The sequence below is a fragment of the Heterodontus francisci genome, unplaced genomic scaffold (genome assembly GCF_036365525.1).
Source record: "Heterodontus francisci isolate sHetFra1 unplaced genomic scaffold, sHetFra1.hap1 HAP1_SCAFFOLD_534, whole genome shotgun sequence".
NCBI classification, from domain to species: domain Eukaryota; kingdom Metazoa; phylum Chordata; class Chondrichthyes; order Heterodontiformes; family Heterodontidae; genus Heterodontus; species Heterodontus francisci.
In genome coordinates, this window is record NW_027141511.1 from 779038 (window position 1) to 799712 (window position 20675).

At 41.6% G+C, this 20675-nt stretch overlaps 1 protein-coding gene across 3 annotated transcripts; it reads left to right on the forward strand.

Moving 5' to 3' along the window:
- The first annotated feature begins 3210 nt into the window (after window positions 1-3210).
- Window positions 3211-16714, forward strand: LOC137363951 (sialic acid-binding Ig-like lectin 8). 3 transcript variants are annotated; one of them, XM_068027460.1, is made up of 7 exons: window positions 3211-3519; window positions 4122-4502; window positions 5715-6032; window positions 7535-7822; window positions 8455-8548; window positions 11333-11420; window positions 15496-16714. In XM_068027460.1, the coding sequence occupies exons 1-7, from the start codon at window positions 3477-3479 to the stop codon at window positions 15655-15657; spliced, it is 1374 nt and encodes a 457-aa protein (XP_067883561.1). In that variant the 5' UTR covers window positions 3211-3476; the 3' UTR covers window positions 15658-16714. The 3 variants fall into 3 exon arrangements, with proteins under 3 accessions (XP_067883561.1, XP_067883563.1, XP_067883562.1); XM_068027462.1 differs by having other exon boundaries at window positions 3211-3306; XM_068027461.1 differs by having other exon boundaries at window positions 3211-3302.
- The last annotated feature ends 3961 nt before the right edge of the window (window positions 16715-20675 follow it).

A 20675-nucleotide genomic window follows, 5' to 3' on the forward strand; every position in this document is an offset into this window, starting at 1 on the left:
GTCTTTGGCAGGTGGTAAGGGAACCAATAAGAAGGAAAAACCTACTTGACCTCATCCTCACCAATCTGTCACAGATGCATCTGTCCCTGACACTATTGGTAGGAGTGAGCACTGCACAATCCTTGTGGAGATGAAGTCTTGTCTTCACATTGAGGATATTTCCATCGTGTTGTGTGGCACCACTATTGTGTTAAATGGGATAGATTTCAATCACATCCAGTAACTTAAAATGGGGCATCCATGATGCGCTATGGGCCATCAGCAGCAGCAGAACTGTACTCAACCACAATCTGTGATCTCATGGCCCAGCATATCTCTCATTCTACCATTACCATCAAGCCAGGGGACCAACTCTGGTTCAATGAATAGTGCAGGAGGGCATGCAGCAATTGACTCATAACAGAAATGAGGGGTCCTCCTGGTTAATAAATGGGGTCATGTTATTGGTAATTTGTTTAGTTTAGACCAATTCCTATGACGCCACCATCGGCTTAAAGCTTTGGATGATAATTAACCTTCCCATTTATGAGTGGCTGAACCGTGACTTTTCATGCTGCCGTCACAGAGGCAGTAATGTTATTCACGCTGGGATTCACCTTAACATTTCAGTGTTTCAGAAGTTTTCATTTGAGGTACAGTTGAAGAAAATGATGGAATTCAGCAGGGGAAAGTAGATGAGCCAGTGGCGTTGCCATGCCAACATTATTTATTCACCTGCCCTTGTGCATTGATGAAATTATTCCACAGGAATCTCCATTGTTTCGTACAGACAGAATGCCAACGTTCATTTAAGATAACATCAATGCTGTAAATCTATACTATCCTACGTTATGTGTGATTCTCCCAATTTTACGCTGCCCACTTGTTCAATATCGATTTAAACAGATTAGATGAGTTTATTTGAGTTCTGATGAATGTTCGCTGAACTGAAACGTTAACTCTGCTTCTCTCTGCACAGATGCTGCCAGACCTGCTGATTACTTCCAGCACTTTTTGTTGTTATTTCACATTCCCAGCATCTTCAGTATTTTGCTTTTATATTAGACTAGTTTTTTGACAGCATCAGTGATGACAATGTTTAGTGTAGACAGTGTGCATATATTGGAGAGATTTGGTGTGAGTCATGAGGGGAGACGGTGGCATAGTGCTAATGTCACTGAGCTAGTAATCCCGAGATCTGAACGAATGTTGTTGACATGGGTTCAAAACACTACAGCTGGCAGAATATAAATGTAATTAATAAGTTCAAATAATCGATATGGAATTGAAAGCTAGTCTCACTAATTATGCCATGAAACTATCACCGTTTGTTGTACAAACCCATCTGGTTCACTAATGTCCTTGATGGAAGGACATCTGCAATGTGCTTGGTCCTTAACTGGCCTCTGAAATGGCCTAGCAAGTCAAACAGTTCTCAAGGGTAATTGGGAATGGGCAACAAATGCTGACCCTGTCAGCGAAGCCCACATCGCATGAAATAATTTGAAAAAGTGAGGGTGCCAATATGAATAAAATGGAAATATTTCCTCGAGTCTCGATGTGCTGGGGACTGCAAATATTTCGAAGTTTTTTTCTAATCTATTTACGGTCGAAGCACTGTGAAAGGTTTCCCTCTAGCCTCCTTTGGAGAGAGAGTGCAGAAATATTGAGGACATAACTCCTCATCCATGCGCGTTAGGGACACTGTAGATTAGTTTGAAGAATCCCTCTGCTATCTATGTGGGTCGATTCTCGCTGCGTGTGTAAATTGTTAAACAGCCTCCTAAGCAGCCTTAAACTTTGCATAAACTGCTGTTCCAATTGGGGCACGTGACTGCATCTAACTGTAAATTGATCATAGGTGCTATTATTGTGTGCTGCCATTTTTCCATGACGCGTTCATCTCTTTCTAACTTACAGTTCTCTTGCACGCAAATAACCATCTCGCTGTTTTTCATTGCATAGCACAGATTGATGTTCTTGGTACTTAGCGATAAGGGAAAACATTCCTTCGTTTCTTCTCATCATGGAGCAAAATCAAGGACTAGTGAGAAAAGCACCGAAATCAGCTAGAATTTAGCGCCTCTTTAATCACCTATTTTCAATGATGTTTTCAGTGGAAATATTGTTTTTTCTTTCATGAGGAATCGAATCAGTATCATGCAAAAATTGATATGCATTTGTTTTTGGTGAAAAAGTGAGTCATCAACATCAAACACACCCGGTTACTTATAGCATCGACTCCAACCAGCAGCTGAATGAACAATCCGAATCATTTGGCATGATCCAGAAGACACATGGACTAAAGGCAGACTGGACAATATTTGTGCTTCAGTTTAATAATTCAGTGAACTGTTTGCCATGACCTGTTCTACCAGTGTCATCGCTTTCATAAAAAAACCTGTATTCTAAGGCTAAAAATAAATATTCGGAATAATACCAAATTTAATCCGGGGCGGATTTTTACTTTTACACCCGGGTGGGAAATGGACGGGAGGCCTCGGCTCAGAAGAAAACATCCAGGGAAATGTTCACTTCCATTGAGCTCAGTTAATAAATCCACTGACCCCTAACACTGGCGAATTTGGCTTTTGATAAAAATCCGGGCCTATCCCCCACAATTGGAATAAATGGTTTCGACTTGAACCCATGTCAATTTCATTCCAATTCCGCCCAGGTGAATGGTTCAGAATTGCTATCATCCAGGATCTTCCCACATTGATCAGCTTCTCGGGGCCTATTGATTCAAACACGGTCATCTGTATATTTTCCAGCAGAACTTTCATTTACCACAATAACCCAAGATCATTTAACACGTCCCAGAACTTGCATCGAAATTGAAAAAAAAAACACTGCAACATTTGGTAGAATTTTGGATTATTTCAGCCAAATGACGGCGCTTGTAAAGAGTTAATTCAACTGGGGAAAGAGGCAGCTTAACACAGCGTTAAATGATTCCTAGTTCTGACGATGCAGAGGCACGATGTAGCACTAACTAACGAAGATGAGGAAACCACAAGTCTATGCGCTGCAGCAGCCACATTAACTGAAGTGACAGAACTGCAGAATTCAACTCGTATTAGTATCCAGATGGCTAAATATGTGCGAAATGTGATTCAGAGGTGTCTGCATGCGTGGGCGGCACCGTTCAGATGCAGCTTCCAATACATTTGTTTCACTTAGTGCCTGTGTGTTTGAGCTGGGGGAGGGGGGAGAGGAGATATTTGTTTCTGAACCGAACATTCTTTAACAACTGTTAAACGCACCAAAGCATCATACTCAATAATAGTGGGGTAAGCTGCCTACCTCGCTAACGAAGCTGAGTAAGTAAGCACAGTTCGGTAAGCTCTGAACACCTGAATTCCCAGACAGTCTGAAGCTGATTAGTCAAGAAATACAAAGATGTGACTGGCAAGAGCAATGCAGAAACGTGAATATTCTGAATAGTGAAATAAGTTCTCATTATTTTGACAGTGAAATTGGCAATTGCTCCAGCCATGAGGAGTTGCGTGTTTGCTTCCCTCATGACCTTGACACAAGGTACATTTCTGATGTTTTTATAATTCCTACAGCGGGTTATTTATATTTTATAGGAAAAGAACAGGATTCACACAATATAAATGATTTCTGGTTATTGATTTTTAACCTGGTGGAATGGTAATTTCTTGAATGATTTATTGCTGTATTGTTTTTGCCTATTCAATTAACTTTGAGGTCCAGGGCTTTTCAAATTGTATTTAATGAGCATGGCGGTGCACAACTGAAAGCATTTTAATTCATATTTATTGATCAATTGAAACAATTTAATGCAGGTTTTGATCAATGCTTCAATTAATATTTAATGAGCATTTTCGGGCATTCACTTCCTCGTTAGTGCGTACGTATTCGGTTTTTAGATGAATATTGAATCTGCATATTATTGGTTCATAAATCTTCTATCAAACAGGTATTCCATCGCACAATTTAGTAGGTGTTGTGATTCATGTTTTATGAATATTTTGCCTTGATTTGAAAAAGGCCTTAACTGATACTTAACTTGCTGTTGAGATGTGTTTTGTCAATTAGGAAATCTGTTAATGAATGTTTAAGATGTTGCAATCCATTTTTAATGAAAAATTAAAGGGAGTCTATTTTTTTCTCAGTGATTTGTAGTGCTCAATGTTCTGTGACGATTCCAAAGGTTCTGCCAGCGGTGTTGGGTTCATGTGCAGAGATCCGGTGTACGTTTGAAAATCCAGTCTACAACAACAGACTAAACGGGAGATGGTTAAAGTGGGGCGCTGGTCCTGGTGAACACGGCGGCTCCATTATTTATGATTCGAAAGATCCACACCATCAGCATTCTAACTATGTCGGGAGAGCTGAGTTCAAGGGCAACCTTGCAACAAATCAATGCTCCCTCCTGATAAAGAATATCAAGAAGAGCGATCGCGGCACATATCAATTCATCCTGGAAATGCCTTGGGGCTGGCCTATTAGAAAATATCGCAGGGAGCTGTCCCCTGTTTCTCTTTCTGTTTCAGGTGAATGCTCTCTTTGTTCCTTTTGCACATTTTCTCTCCATTGGATCAATATAAATCAAATGACGTGAAAAGTAGGCAAATATTGCAAAGTCTGTGGCCGAGTAAAGAAGATTTTTGAAACACGGGATGACTGGGTAGCGATAACAGTGCAGTGGTGCATATCATAAATACATAAATATAGAGAAATGACAGCAGTAAAAATAGCGTTTGAACTTAGCCAGTCCGTGTTGTTGTTTATCCTCCACATGAACAACATTCCTAATCGCATGTGCCTGCTCATTTCACATAGAAGTTCCAATTCATTTTTACCATTCCAACCTATTCCTAAATGTTCAATTCCTAATTTATTTGCAACATGGTGACTGAACGTGAAACCGGGGTTGTTGGTCGAATGTATAATATAAAAGCCAGCAGGTCATTATTTACATTGAAATCGGGGATTGCTGGAATGGGTGGCTGATCGGGACTGCCAGTTTTGACGGCAATTCAAATTCTATCACAGTCTGATTCTATCTCCGTTGATCCAGCTACTTCATAAGTTTAAGCACTTATGTTAAATTATCCCAAACTCTATTTTACTCTAATATCTGTCCCAGTTTTAAGGCTTTGTAAACTTCCTCAAAGGAGCCAGACCCACACCAATACGCTCTGTAGCCTTGCTATAGATTGGAGCGAGAATGACCAGGTCTAGTTGTCTGGCACAAGACGATGTTACCCGTCGTTTTTTTTCTGGTCTATTCATTTCTTGAGCATCACCTTTGTATAGTGACTGTTCTTTGCAACAGATTCTTGGATTTGTCTCTATCTGCCGAAGTCACCATCACACTAGGAAGAGCTGGTCAAAAAATAGAAAGGAGGCAAATGAGTAGATTAAATATTCGTGATATTAATGGAGGTAATGCTGATTCTAACTGCAGTTTGCAAAGCTGTTCCACTTGTCTCCACCAAATCAGCTCCACCACCTGAATAATGCAGTTGATGAAACATGTAATGATTCATTAAGTGGAGCTATATATTGCTGGATGAGGCATTACTACTTCATAACTCAAAGGAATAATTCAGAACAGCTAACTCGCTCATAAGACATAACTGACAGAAAATAATGAAATGTGACTTTAAAAAGATGCTTTCCGAGATTTACTCGGGGCAGATCACCTCCCAGTTTTAAGATTGAAATGAACCTGACATGCACCTTATCTCCTGTTCTTATAGAAAAGCCAAGGATTTCAGGTTTTGCCGAACTGATTGCTGCACGAACTGCACGACTGACCTGTTCAATCACCGACAGCTGCCCGAATAGCAACCTGAACGTGAAGTGGATTCATTACAGTGCGCCCCTTCCTCTTGCATGGGATACTAATGATGGTGCAGAAATAATCAACAATTGGTCACATTCTCGGAGAATTTCATCCGTGCTCACCTTCACTCCATCATTTGCTCAACACGGAAACATTCTGGGATGCACAATTATAATTGATGGCTTCCAATCTTCTTCTTCTTCAACACAAACCCTGACCTTGCAGGTTAAATGTAAGTGTTTGTTCCAAAATTAATAGATATAATTTGTCGGCCAACTAGTTCAATATTTGTATTTCCATCACAATTAATTTATTAAGGATTTGGTACCCTATCACAGAATGCATCGAGTTACCATCCGCCCCTGTACTGTGAGAATTTATGCCGATAATCGATGAAGCGGAATGGCACTCAGTCTCACTCTGCAAGGATGAGTCAGACCCGGAAAACAATTCAGGAGCCTTTAAGAGTTTGGATTATTTGATTGCTAATTCTTAAACGAAGGCCTTCCAGCGTCGTTGTGAGTTTAGTCAGTCATAAGGTGACACAAATGAAAGGCACTGCCGAGTAGGAGACAGAAGCTGGTCTCTGATTTGAAGCCCGATTTCAGCTCTCGTTGGCCTTCGGAATGGGCCTGAATAAGGTACCAGTATCACTACAAAAGTGGAGACAAAAAGGGAGGAGCAACTTCTCAGGGAAAAAAGTCATTCTATAGCTTTAAACTGTGATTCATACTCGTCCTCTTTTTACCTAATGAAATGAAGAACGGTTGAGCAGGTTGAGTCGATACCCATTGGAGTTTAGAAGAATGGGAGGTGATCTTATTGAAACACAAAAGATCCTGAGGGGACTTCACAGGGTACATGCTGAGAGGGTGTTTCCCCTTGTGAGGGAGTCTAGAACTAGGGAACACGGTTGAAATATTAGGGGCCTCTCGTTTAAGACTAAGATAAGGAGAAATCCTTTCTCTCAGACGATCGTTAGATTGTGGAATACTCTTCCCCGGAGGGAAGTGGAGGCTACATCATTGAATACATTCAAGGCTAAGTTAGTTCAATGTTTGATCCACAAGGGTCATGGGGGGCAGGCAAGGAAGTGGAGTTGAGGCCACAATCAGATCAGTTAGATCTGATCGAATGGTGGAGCAGATCCAGGGGCCGAATGGCCTACTTCTGCTCCTAATTCAACCTTGAGAACTGACATTGCGCACTTTGATGCACAAAAATTATCCAAAATTAAAATCGAACAAAAAAGCTGCTAACTCAGACTCTGTTCGTTGTACAAATGTTGAGCTAACAACGTCATATTTAAAGAATTAGTCTTTTAAAATGTCGTCATGTTAACTGGGCGTCTGCAGAAGAATATTTTAAATATCACAACAAAGGAAGAACATAATACATCCAGTGAAGGAAATAAAAATAAAATGGATGGACATTTTAAAACACTGACATGTCAGTCATATTGTAGATGAATTATGCACAATAACACCCAAATTCCCTCCATCAGAGGAAGCCCCACAATATTTCCCTGCAAAAGTATGGTTGCACTGAACACTCACTGGATTCAACATGAAGCTGTAACTAACGTGCTACCCTGTTTTAAATGTAAATGTCATAATCTATCTTAAATTATTTCATGTTAAAATAGTAGCTGCTGGAACCATTATGGTCAGTTCAAAAACTGAATGTATTTGTCTTTGGAGACTGTGGTTGTGAAAGTAATCATTTATTTTTCAGATAAACCCACAATAGTGGCAGGCCCGATCTGCACTAGGTCTGAGAATGGGACAATTTGTAGCTGCCAGATCAGAAGCAATCCACTGGCTAATATTACATGGGACCTCAATGGGAAAATTATCACTGGGAACACGTCAGATGTGGAAGTCTTCTCCTGGGCGGTGAATAGTTACCACATGCAGAGCTCCCTGAGACTGATTCACTCAGCTGGAACTGGAAACACGATTTCATGTGCTGCAGCAAACAAGCACGGTGATTGTATCAGCACATCCCAGCTCCACTCTGAGGGTACGTGTTTAATTTCTCTGCAATTTGAACACTATACGGGAGTTGGTCATCACTGGTCAGTCATTAACTGAACGGTGTTAGAGTCAGCAGGTTAAGACTGAATTTGTCCCTAATTAGTGTCAAGAGTTCACTCTATCACTGTTGAGTCTCATACTGAATGGTCCGGTGGTTAACTGCATTCTAGCTTTTTGTATGTGCATGCTTTCTTTCTGTTGTTCAGATTAAGTTGAGTACAGATAACAGATATTTGTTAAACTAAGCGAAATTCCATTATTTTCATATATTATAGACCTTTCGTCTGTAACTGATAGTGTTGGCGGGTCTACATTCTAATTAAAGTATGTCCACAGTTTTTCGAAGTGAAAGTTTGTAGACCCTTAATTTGTCAGTTGTGACTTGCACATCATGAACCTTTAATTATTTATTGTAAACCTAAGCCAGTGAGCAAGTTCGAAATATGGAGTTTTTAAAGAAAAATCAGCAGACAGGGACAAGTGGAGTACCTCAGTCACCATTAGCTTTGCGATCCAAATACAAAGGAAGCATCCTTCTTTGGACTCAAATATGTTTCCACAGTAGATATTTTGAACCCAATATGCTAATATACATCAGTGTATTTTCCAACATTTTAGGTCTGATCTCTCGGACAAACATCTGCAGAATAGGAGGAGGGGCCTGTGGACTTGTTATTTTAACTGCAATCGTGCTCATGGTGAAGATACAAAAGTATGTGTGTTTCTAAATTGCATAAACTGGAGATTTAAAGGGGATTTCCACAAAGAGTCATGAGTTATACAGCAGACAAACAGGCCCTTCGGCCCATCGTGTCTGTGCCGGCCATCAAACACCTATCCATTCTAATCCCATTTTCCAGTACTTGGCCCGGAACCTTGTATGCTGTGGCGTATCAAGGGCATATCTCAAAAGTTCTTAAATGTTGCGAGGGTTCCAGCCTTTCCCACAACTTCAGGTAGTGTGTTTCAGATTCCAACTAACTACTGGGTGAAAAAAATCGTCAAATCCCCTGTGAACCTCCTGCACCTTAACGTAAATCTATGCCCCTTGGTTATTGATTCCCTCTTTTAAGGGAAAGCGTTTCTTCCTAACTATCCTATCAAAGACGCTAATAATTTTGCATACCTCAATTAGGTCTCCCCTCAGCCTTCTCTGCTCCAAGGAAAACAACCTTAGCCTATCCAATCTCTCTTCATAGCTAAAATGCTGCAGCCCAGGCAACATCCTGGTGAATCGCCTCTGCACCTCCTGCAGTGCAATTAGTGTGGCGACTAGAACTGTACACAGTACTCCAGCTGTGGCCTAACTAGCGTCTTATACAGCTCCATCATTACCTCCATGCACCTATATTCTATGTCTCAGCTAATAAAGGCCACTTAAATAACAACCCCCTGATAAATGTGACCATCTGTGGGAGTTGGAGCAGTGTTGTGAAAGTAGAAGATGGTGTGCGGGAAGTGGAAGTGTGGCCACTGCACACTACCGATTGTCTCACATCTCCCAGCATCGATTACAGTGTTCTGTTAATAAATGCCAGGATCAGACTGTCTTTGCATTCTTCCTGAAGGAAAGCTTTCACTGGAAGCACATTGTAAACAGAGTAAACAGTAATTTCAATCAACTTGGAGCCGGTCACCTTTGTCAAGGTAATTATCAGCCTGATCATTTCAAAGCAGGGAGTCTCTCCAGAGCTTTTAAGAAGATAGCTCGTCAAGCCAAATAGCTGAAATTGTCGTGAGTTTTTTTTTAATACCTGTTTAAAGAGGCCATTTTTGAACTTGTGATGACAGCGACTTCTGTCCCGGCGAGTGTTTTCACCACCCCTGCATTCTACAGAAAGTGTGTAGCATTCCCGAAGAACAAGCACAGAATGCTGTTCAGTTTGTTTCAGCTGCTGCTTTTCTCGGGCACCCCCGTGTAAGTCTCCTTGACATGTTAAGGTCTCAGCATAACAATATACTAGAATGACACTCAACCTCTAACGATCAAGCGATTCCATCAGACAGTGAAATAATAAGAAAATAGTAGAAATAACGAGAGACAGATGTTTTCCGTAGTTGTTAAGTGTGTTTGACTCCAGGAGCAGAAGATTTTATTTCAAAATTGGGTGCGACAGATCTGCGAAAGTATGATGAAATAATGAATTCTGTTGGGTTTGCTAACCTATTCTTAAAAGTGAATTAAACTATTTGGCCTGACTAGCTCTCTTTGAATACTCGAGACAGACTCCCTGCTTTTAAATTGCCGGACTGAAAATGACCTTCAAAAAAGTGACTGGCTCCAAGTTAATTCAAATTACTCTGTTTGGTTTACAATGTGCTGCCAATCAAATGTATCGTTCGACAAACCACACTCGATGTTTGCTATTGAAATCAATGACGTGACTCCTCATGTCGGCAGTTTTGAGGTTGTGCAAAAACAGAGTGAACTGGCGGTGTTTGTGCACAGATCTTCTAATGTGGCTGGATAGGTTTACAAAGCCCTTAATGAAGAGGGATCCTGCCTGGGCTTTATAAATAGCGGCACAGAGTACAAAATCAAGGATGTTATGCTAAACCCATAGAAAAACTGTGTCGACCCCAACTACAGTATTCTGCCCAATTGCAGAAACCACTCTTGCAGAAGTACGGGAATGTTTTGGACACGGTACAAAAAATGATTTACTAGAATGGTTCCTGGGATGAGTGATAACCGTTACAATGATAGTTTGGAAATACTCGGGTTCTTGTCTTTATAGCACAGTAGCTTGAGAAGACATTTGATTTATTTGTTTCAAATCATGACAGGTTTAGATACAATAAATAAAGATAAACTGTTTCCAATGGTTGAAACGTCGTTCATGAGAGATTGCAGATTTAAGGTGAGTAGTAAAGTGTCAGAGATAAGACGAGGAAAGAATTGTAAGGTAACCAGTGCTTACAATTTGGAATGCAATGCCTGAAAGGGTGGTGGATACAGATTCAGTAGTAGCCTTTGAAAAGGATTGGGATAAATTCTTGAAAGAAAAATATGCAGGGATTTGGGTCAAGTGTTCGGAGTGGGATTCAAGAGAGCTGGTTCATTACGCAGTGGGCCGAATGGCCTCCATCTCTGCTGCTTCTCTATCATTCTATGTATATATTTCTCCCATCAACATACCAGCAGAGGGGAATGTGTTTTCCCGCTGAAACGCTTCCACCTGCTATTTAGCAAGATGCTAAATTATTGAATGAGCCTCCTATACCCGTTCGTTAGCACAATTTATTTCATCTGCAGCAGACAGCACCTCGCCTTTCGCGGGCTTCATAGGAAAAGTAGACAAATCGCTTTTGAAATCTGGACAGGTATTCATTGAAAAGAATCCGGTATTGGAGCTGGTCGGTGCTAGTTAGGAAACGTAAAAGGCACAAGTCTGTCCTGATTGACTGATGTCCTTCTTCTTAAGTTACAGTATACATTAAATAAATATCCAAGTTAATAATAGGAAGCCCATCATTTTTATGTGTTATTATTTAGGAAGAAGCGTACTGACACTGCATGTGTCTCAGAAAGGGATGGTGATGCGGTGATTTACAGTACAGTGCAGATCGTGTCAAACGCTGGGGTAAGTGATGCAGAGCTGCAATGACAATTATGGGATGTTTGGTCTCTTTTCAACCAGCAAGTAACACATGCAAAGCAAAACACAACAGATGAATGGGAGTTTCAGAAACGTGGTCGCTGCTATTCTGAAGAGAAGAGTAGTCACTAAGTGTGAAGTATTTCTATGGCCTCTGTAGTTAGTGACCTGTTACTCACGTGGGCGATTCTACACTAAACAAACTGGTTCAAACAGAATGTTAGCCACAACTCAGTTTAATCCCTTCCCTTTGACATTTTGCCTCAAGGTTAAATGCTCAACGTGGTCTCAGAAGGTTTCAGAGGTCCCAGAAGGGATGCACATTACTCACAATTATATGCAATTTCCACTGGCATCTTCGTGTCTATATGGCTAAGTTGTCCCTCAACTTACACTCTGCAGAATTTGCCTTCAAGCTTCGCTCCAGCTTTGAAACATAAAATCTAGGCAGAAAATACAATGCAGCATTGATTGAGTGCTGCATTGCTGGAGATCCCGTCCTTTGGATGAGCCTCAAAATGTGCTCCTTTTGCTTCTTGCTTAAACATAAGAAAAAAACAATAGAAGCAGTAGTAGACCGTTCGACCCCTCAAACCTGATCCAACATTCAATAAGGTCATGGCGGACCTGACTGTGACCTTAACCCCACTTTTCTGCCTGCCCCATAACCTTAGATTTCCTTGTGAACCAAAAGTCTGTCCAACTCAGCATTGAATATATTCAATGACCCAGCATCCACTGCTCTCTGGGGAAGAGAATTCCAAAGATTAAAAACCCTTTGAGAGAAGAAATTCCTCCTCATTTCCGTCATAAAAGTAAGATACTTGAAACTGTGCTCCCGAGTTCTAGATTCCCCATGAAGGGAAATATCATCACAGCATCTATCCTGTCATGCCTCCTCAGAATCCTGTATGTTTTAATAAGATCACCTCTCATTCTTCTAAACGCCAATGAGTATAGGTCCAATCTGATCAATCTTTCCTCATAAGACAACATCTTATTCCTTGGAATCAGCCTCGTGAACCTTCCCTGAACAGCTTACTCGTTAGGTAAGAAGACCAAATCTGTCCGCAGTCCTCTAGGTGCAGTCTCACCAATGCCTAAACAGTTGTATCAAAACATTCCTACTTTTTTACTCATCACCCTTGCAATAAATGTTAATTAATTCCTATACCTGCATGCTAACATTTTGTCATTCATATACATGGGCACCCAGATCCCTCTGCAATGCAGCTTTCTCTCATCACTCTCCATGTAAATAATATGCTGTTTTTCTTTTCTTCCCATCAAAGTGGGCAACGGTACACTTTCCCACACTATCCTCCATCTGCCAAAGTTTTTCCCACTCACTTAACCGATCTATATCTACTTGCAGGCACTTTTTGTCTTCCTGACAATTGGCCATCCTACCTATCTTTGTATCATCCGCAAATTTGGCTGCAGTACACTCGGTCCCTTCATCAAAGTCATTGATATAGATCAAAAATAATTGAGGGCCCAGCACAGATCGCTGTGACACCCCACGAGTTACAGTTGGCCAAACTGAAAATGCCCCATATATCCCTGCTCTCTGTTTCCTGTTACTTCGCCAATCCTCTATCCATGCTAATATATTACCCCCAAACCATGATCTTTTATCTTATGTTCTAACCTTTTATACGCCACTTCATCAAATGCTTTTTGGAAATCCAAATACACTACATCTACCAGCTTCCTGTTATCCACCCCGCTTGTTCTCTTCTCAAAAAACTTTAATAATTTTTCAAGCACGATTTTTCATTCATAAAACCATGTTGACTCTTCCGCATTGCATTATGATTTTCTAACTGTCCTTTTTTTAATTCTTTCATGGGATGGGGTTGTCGCTGGCATGGCCAGCATGTGTTGCCCGTCCCAAATTTCCCTTGACAATTGAATGGCTTGCTTGGCCATTTCGGAGCGCAGTTAAGAGTCAACAACATTGCTGTGGGAGTGTAGTCCCAAGTAAGCCAGACCAGGTGAGGACGGCAGATTTACTTCCCTATAAGACATTAGTGAACCAGATGGGTTTTGCAACAATCGATGATAGATTCGTAGCACCATTACTGAGACTAGCTTTCAATTTCAGATTGATTATGGAATTTAAATTCCAACAGCATTCACGGTGGGATTAGATCCCGTGTCCCCAGGCATTAACCTGGGCCTCTGGCTTATTAGTGCAGTGTCTTTATCACCCTGCCACCGTCTCCCCTCGGTCCTGGCACCTGGCAGACAACACAGCCTGGGACTCACGATCTTGGCTGCAGAGAACAGTTTCTATCCCCTAAGTAGTTTTCTGCTACAGCTGCTACATTCCTTTTTATTCGCCTCACTGGAATGGCCTCCAGCACCACGATGCTGTGGTCAGTTTGCTTATCCTTCCTGCAGTCCCTACTATAGTCCACGCAAGCTGCAAGAACCTCAACCCTGTTGGACAAGTGCAAGGGCTGAGGCTACTCCATTGCTCCCTTTTGGATACCCATACCTACCGCACTCACAATCACACCCTCCTATGCCTGACCACGGACCGAATCTTAAGTAACTAACCTAAGGGGTGTGACTGCCTCCTGGAACAAAGTGTCCAGGTAACTTTCTCCCTCCCTGATGTAACCCAGTATCCGAAGCACAACTCCAGTTCCTCAACTCTGACCCAAAGTTCCTTGAGCGGGACACTTACTGCAGACGTGGCTGCTGTAGCTCACACAGGTGTCCACCAGCTCCCACATGCTACAACCGAAACACATCACCTACCTTGCATATTTATTGCGTTGTATTTAATTAGTTAGGTTTCAAGTTCAGAAACATCACTCAGTGATAATTTGTAGCGAGATTGAGTAGCTTAAAGCGTTAATTTGTAAATTATAATGCAATACTTATATCGCCCCGGTACCAGTTTAAACTACTGTCCCAGATTCCTGAGTTAAGCACTTCGTCTCGCAGGACTCAGACGGGCTGGAATTCGGGGTACTTCCTTCTTGCATCGGCAAAACCTCTTGTATTTACACTAGTTGGAATTCTAGAGACCTGAGTCAGCCCCTGCTGACTGGGGAACCAGTTCTCACTAGCTACCATATAACAACTATATACCTGACACCAAAAGGCAGCTTCTTTATTACAGACTAAAACTGCAAGAAACTACAATTTAACGTTCAAGTTAAGTTAAATTATAAATGCAAACATGACTATATTATAGAAAAAGATCAACCATTGAAATTCCCAAACTTACCATATTCTCGAGTTAAGCACTCTGTTTCGCAGGACTCAGTCAAGCTGCCCTTCTGGCTATTAACCTCATTGTTCAGTTACGCAGAGAGAAGCAATTTCTGCCTCTGCCCTTGCAAACATTTATCTCCCAATGAACACGATCTAAAACAGATTTACTCTCCATTCTTCAAATGTACTGCTTGCTGCATTTTTCCAGAATGGTCGGTATACATTAAAAGTTATCCATTGCATTGCAGTGTTGAGTCTCTTTAAAATATAAAATCATACATCACAGACGGAGAGAATTCAGTCTATCAAGTCGGTGTTGGATCTTTGACAGTGCAATACAATTAGCCCCAGTGTCCACAACTCTGTTTGAACAACACAGTAAATGTTCTCCATTTCAAAAGTTTCCCTTATCTGTGTCTGCTCCAAGGACAACCATCGCTGCTTCTCCCAAATCACTGATGGACTGAAGTCCTGTAGCCCTGGTACCATTCGTGTTAATCTCCTCTGCACCTCTCACAACACTGCAACTGAGAGCTAATCGCTGAGTTATAAAGGTTGAGCAAAATTTCCTTACTTTTATTTCTCTTATGTTACTCATAAAGCCAGCAATCCCATATGCTTTATCATAGCTTTATCAGCTTGTCCTTATATATCGTTGCAAGTTCTTTGTTTCTTGCATAAAAACGTCACAACCCCCATCTCATGGATCAGTGATATTGGAAAGCTGAGCTGAGATTAAATCCTTAGATTTCTTCTGGTGCAAACAACATACTCAAATCGCGTTCCGCTCCCTTTCTGCAATATCTAACAAAAATACCTTCCGTTACAGAGTCACGATCAATATACAGACGCTGGTTCAGGCGCCCCACGCCCGAGAAAAACAGCTCAGAAGAAAGTGTCCGCAACTATCAATATTTCAGACTTCCATAAAAATCAACGACACATCAAAAATGAGGAGACCTGCGAATATGCTGCAATCTCGTATAAATGAAGGCTAACATAATTTCTCCGGTAAAGTCCGATGGTCTTGAAATTGGCAATACCTTAATACACGTGATGTTATGAAGTAAAACAGACATTGCATTTGCATTGCAATGAGGCACATGAAAGTGAACTTCTTGCAAAAAATATATGGAATATACTTTGATTGACATTCACAAATTTAGTTATGCAATTAAAATGCAATTCTTTAACATTGTTCTTTATTCTGTGATAATAACTGATTTACAAACAAGTTCTAACATGACCTTGTCTGAAAGCCTGCTGCAATGAAATGCCCACAATATGAATCCTCACAACTGGGGACGAGGCTGCAAATTTAAAAAAAACTTGCGCTAAAGCACCAAGAAAACAATTGTATTTGCAGCTGCGCCTCAACATGTCGTCCCAATTTAAAGGAATTATGCGCAGGGACAAATTACACTTCGAGAGTCAGACAAGTTACCAATTATTTGGGCGCAGTTGATTTGAACCCGACTGTGTGTGTGGGCCACAATTCGAAGGGCGTATTAGTCTTTTTTTGGCTGATTCAGAAGAACATACACTTTTCTGCTTGTTTCTGTAAGTTATAACAGTGATATCTGGGATGAATCGGCCGCACCGGAGCAAACAATGCTAACATTTTACAACCCATTCAGCTACATCCAGAGTAATGCTTATGTTGTCCGTGATCGTTTAAGCTTGTTCAAGATGTAATTCGGCCCAATAAGGCTTCATGCAGAAAACTGGCGCAGTCCCCTCCGATATTGCATGATTGCGCATGTTCTGGAGGCTGTTCCGTGTATGTACATTGTGTTCAGCGTCCAGTAACCAGCAGACGCATTTTAAAAGTTTCTTCATATCAACCAATGTGTAATTTCTACGAAGCAGAATATTGGTGCAGCAATTAAGTTTTAGCCCTAACCGAAAGCTGAACCCAACCAGCGCAGCTGTCAAGCACAAAGTTCCCTCTTTGGAGGGTATTCGGGAAATTGTGAATGAATACGCTTCATGTTGTATTGTTTATGTTAGCGATTTCTATATTTCAGTAATAAATTCATATTTCCGTTTTTTTGTGGAGCTACAGTGCGTCAACATCCGGGAGGGTGGAATTACAGACAGTTAACATTGTAAATCAAGGCACAACAATTTATTGTGAAAATGATTGACTGGAATTGCATCAAATGCATATTATACTATTTTCTTATTCAATATTTATATCACACCACGTGTGGTCAGTCAAAGAGCATGACCGCTCTTACCTTTCTCAACAAGCATCCGCTTTCCATTTTGCTCTCTCCATTCATCTTCCACTTCTCTCTCTCTCTCATTCTTTCGTTCTCTGATCTTTTGTACTTATCACCATTAAGTTTTCCACTTTCATCTAGCCCCTGCTGATTCGCTATATTTTTGTTATTTTTCTTCTGCTGCTTCAAAGCGCTTTGTATTGTTTGAGTTGATGTGGGAAAACAGTCACCAATCTCTTTATCTTGATCTGAAAATTGTAGTAAAATATCTCCACAGCAGTTCTCGTCCCATCTGTTCCTCAACAGTTAAGCGACCTCAGTCCCCCAATCCAGTCTTATTGCCTATTTCTTCAACTTCCTAATGCCCTCTTCCTGTCCTATCATTGCTGCACTGCCATAATTCTGCAACCTCTGCCACCTAACACGATCTTCTTAACAATTGTACGCTTGCCTTATTTTCTGCCGAGTCCCAGGAGGGCTTCAATTCCTCTCATGGGACGTCCTGCCATCAGGACATGAGGGGTAAAACCTGTTGAGTGTTATGTACCAGCATTTAGTTTGATAAGGTTCCCCATGGTAGCCTCATTCAGAAAATAAGGAGGCATGGGATTCGTGGAAAGTTGGCTGTCTGGATACATAGAAGTCAGAGGGTGGTTGTAGATGGAAAGTATTCAGCATGGAGCTCGGTGACCAGGGGTGCACCACAAGCATCTGTTCTTGGACCTCTGCTCTTTGTGATTTGTATAAATAACTTGGATGAGGAAGTGGAAGGCTGGGTTAGCAGGTTCGCTGATGACACAAAGTTTGCTGGAGTTGTGGATAGTGTGGAAGGCTGTTGTCGGTTGCAACGGGACATTGACAGGATGCAGAGCTGGGCTGAGAAGTGGCAGATGGAGGTCAACCTGAAAAGTGTGAAGTGATTCATTTTGGAAGGTCGAACTTGAATGCAGAATACAGGCTGAAAGACAGGATTCCTGGTAGTGTGGAGGAACAGAGGGATCTTGGGGTCCATGTCCATCGATCGCTCAAAGCTGCCACCCAAGTTGATAGGGTTGTTAAGAAGGAGTATGGTGTGCTGGCTTTCATTAACAGGGGGATTGAGTTTAAGAGCCGCGAGGTTATGATGCAGCTCGATAAAGCCCTGGTTCGACCACACTTGGAATATTGTGTTCAGTTCTGGTCGCCTCATTATAGGAAGGATGTGGAAACTTTAGAGAGGGTGCAGAGGAGATTTACCAGGATGCTGCCTGGATTGGAGGGCATGTCTTACGAAGAAAGATTGAGGGAGCTAGGGCTTTTCTCATTGGAGTGAAGAAGGATGAGAGGTGACTTGATAGAGGGGTACAAGATGATGAGAGGCAAAGATAGAGTGGATAGCCAGGGACTTTTTCCCAGGGTGGAAAGGGCTATCACCAGGGGGTGGAGGAAGGTGATTGGGGGAAGGTTTTGGGGAGATGTCAAAGGTAGGTTATTTACACAGAGAGTGTTGGGTGCGTGGAATGCACTGCCAGTGGTGGTTGTAGAAGCAGATACGTTATGGACATTTAAGCGACTCTTGGATAGGTACTTGGATGATAGTAGAATGAAGGGTAGGTAGTTAGTTTGATCTTAGAGTAGGTTAAAGGTTCGGCACAACATCGTGGGCCGAAGGGCCAGTACTGTGCTGTACTGTTCTATGTTCTCTGTTCCATGTTCTGTAAGGACAAAAGGTAGGACCACATTCCATGTCGAATTTTTCTGATGGATGGCCTTCTGGATCATGCCTTTCAGGGTATTATTCATCCTTTCTACTATACCACTAGATTGCAGATGGTAAGCTATGTGGAATTTCTGATTTATGCCCAATACGGCCATTACATTTTGCATGACCTGGGCAGTAAAATGGGTACCCTGGTCGGACTTAGTACTGCGCGGGAGTCCCCTTCTGGTAAATACTTGCTGCCCCAGTATGTCGGCCATTATTTTAGCCATATTAGTTCTGGTGGGGAAGGCTTTGACCCTCTTACAAAAAGTGTCAATGAAGACCAGGATGTACTTATATCCCCCCTTGCATGATGTCATAGGGCTATATAATCTGTTTGTAAGTTTGTCCGGGGTCTATTTACTGGTCTGGTGTGTCTAAGCTGTCCCTTGTTGGCATAATGATCAGTATTATTTTGGGCAAACACCAAACAATTGTCCACATCCCTGCCAACGTTAGTCCACGAACACGAGCTTGTAATTCGCTCTGTGGTTGTTTCTATTCCTTGGTGCCCCTGGATATCATGGCATTGGTATATTACCTGATTGGGGTCTTGGGTTGGTACCACGTACCACCGGTCCTTAAGGAGGAGTACATCCTTAACCTGTATTTGTTCTCTGATGCAGGGAATGCTACATCTCGGATTTGTTTTAAATCATTATCCATACATTGGGCCTGCAAAAGGTCCTCAGCCTTACTCTGATTGACAGTGACTGTGTTTACTTGCTCACCCATTGGGAGTTTCCATGGCTCCCCATCAAGGATAAAAAAAAGGAGATATTGTGGAGGCAGAGAGCATGGCTGGGATACTAACTGTGTACCATGCATCTGCTGCCATTGGGGAAGAGGATGCTACGAATATCACAGTGAAGGAGGAGACATCAACAATAGTGGACTGGATAAAAAAGATAAAGGGGACGTTGTTAAAGGTTGTCAGTCTATAAAGTAGATGGATCCTCGGTTTCTGAGGGAAGTAAGGGTGGAAATTGGGGAGGCTCTAGTCACAATTTTATCAATCGTCCTTGTATCTGGGGCTGATGTCAGAGGACTTGAATACTGCAAATGTTACATAGCTGTTTAAAGTGGGGCGCTAGATAAAGTCAGCAACGACATGCCCGTCAGCCTAACATCGGTGGTGGGGAAACTTTTAGGGACAATAATCTGGCAAAGTTAATTGGCATTTGGAAAATGAAAGTCAACACGGATTTGTTCAAGCCAAATCGTGTTTGGTTAACTTGGCAGAGCTCTTTGATGAAGTAAAGGAGAGAGTTTATGAGGGTAGTGTAGCTAATGTTATGCATAAGGACTTCCACAGTGCTTTTTATTCGTTTTGTGGGATGTGGGCGTCTCTGGCCAAACCCACATTTATTGCCCATTCCTAATTGCCCTTGAACTGAGTGGCTTGCTAGATCATTTCAGAGTCAACTACATTGCTGTGAGTCTGGAGTCACATGCAAGCCAGACCCGGTAAGGACAGCAGATGTCCTTCCCAAAAGTACATTGGTGAACCAGATAGGTTTTTAACAGCAATCAACAATGGTTACCATTAGACTAGCTTTAAATTCCAGATTTCTTAATTGAATTCAAATTTCACCATCTGTCGTGGTGGGATTCGGACCCATGTTACCAGACCATTGACCTGGGCTCCGGATTACTAGTTCAACGGCATTATTACTACACCTGCGTGTTTGACAAAGTACCCACATAATATACGTGTTAGTAAAATTAAAGGCCATGGGGTTAAAGGGTAAGCGATATTATGGATGCAAAACTGCAGAAAGGACAGAAACAGATGGTGTTAGCGAACATTTGTTTTCGACAGGACGGATGTACACAGTGGATTTCACCAGGGTTTGTTATTAGATCCACTGCTGTTATCCATATGTATGTATATTAAATACCTGAAAATTATACAAGGCATATTTTAAAGGTGTTTGACGAGGATACGAATCTCTGACATACAGTAAACAATGAGACGTCTAGTAACAGACGTAATGAGGATCCAGACAGACTGGTAAAATGAGAGGACATGTGGCAGATGAC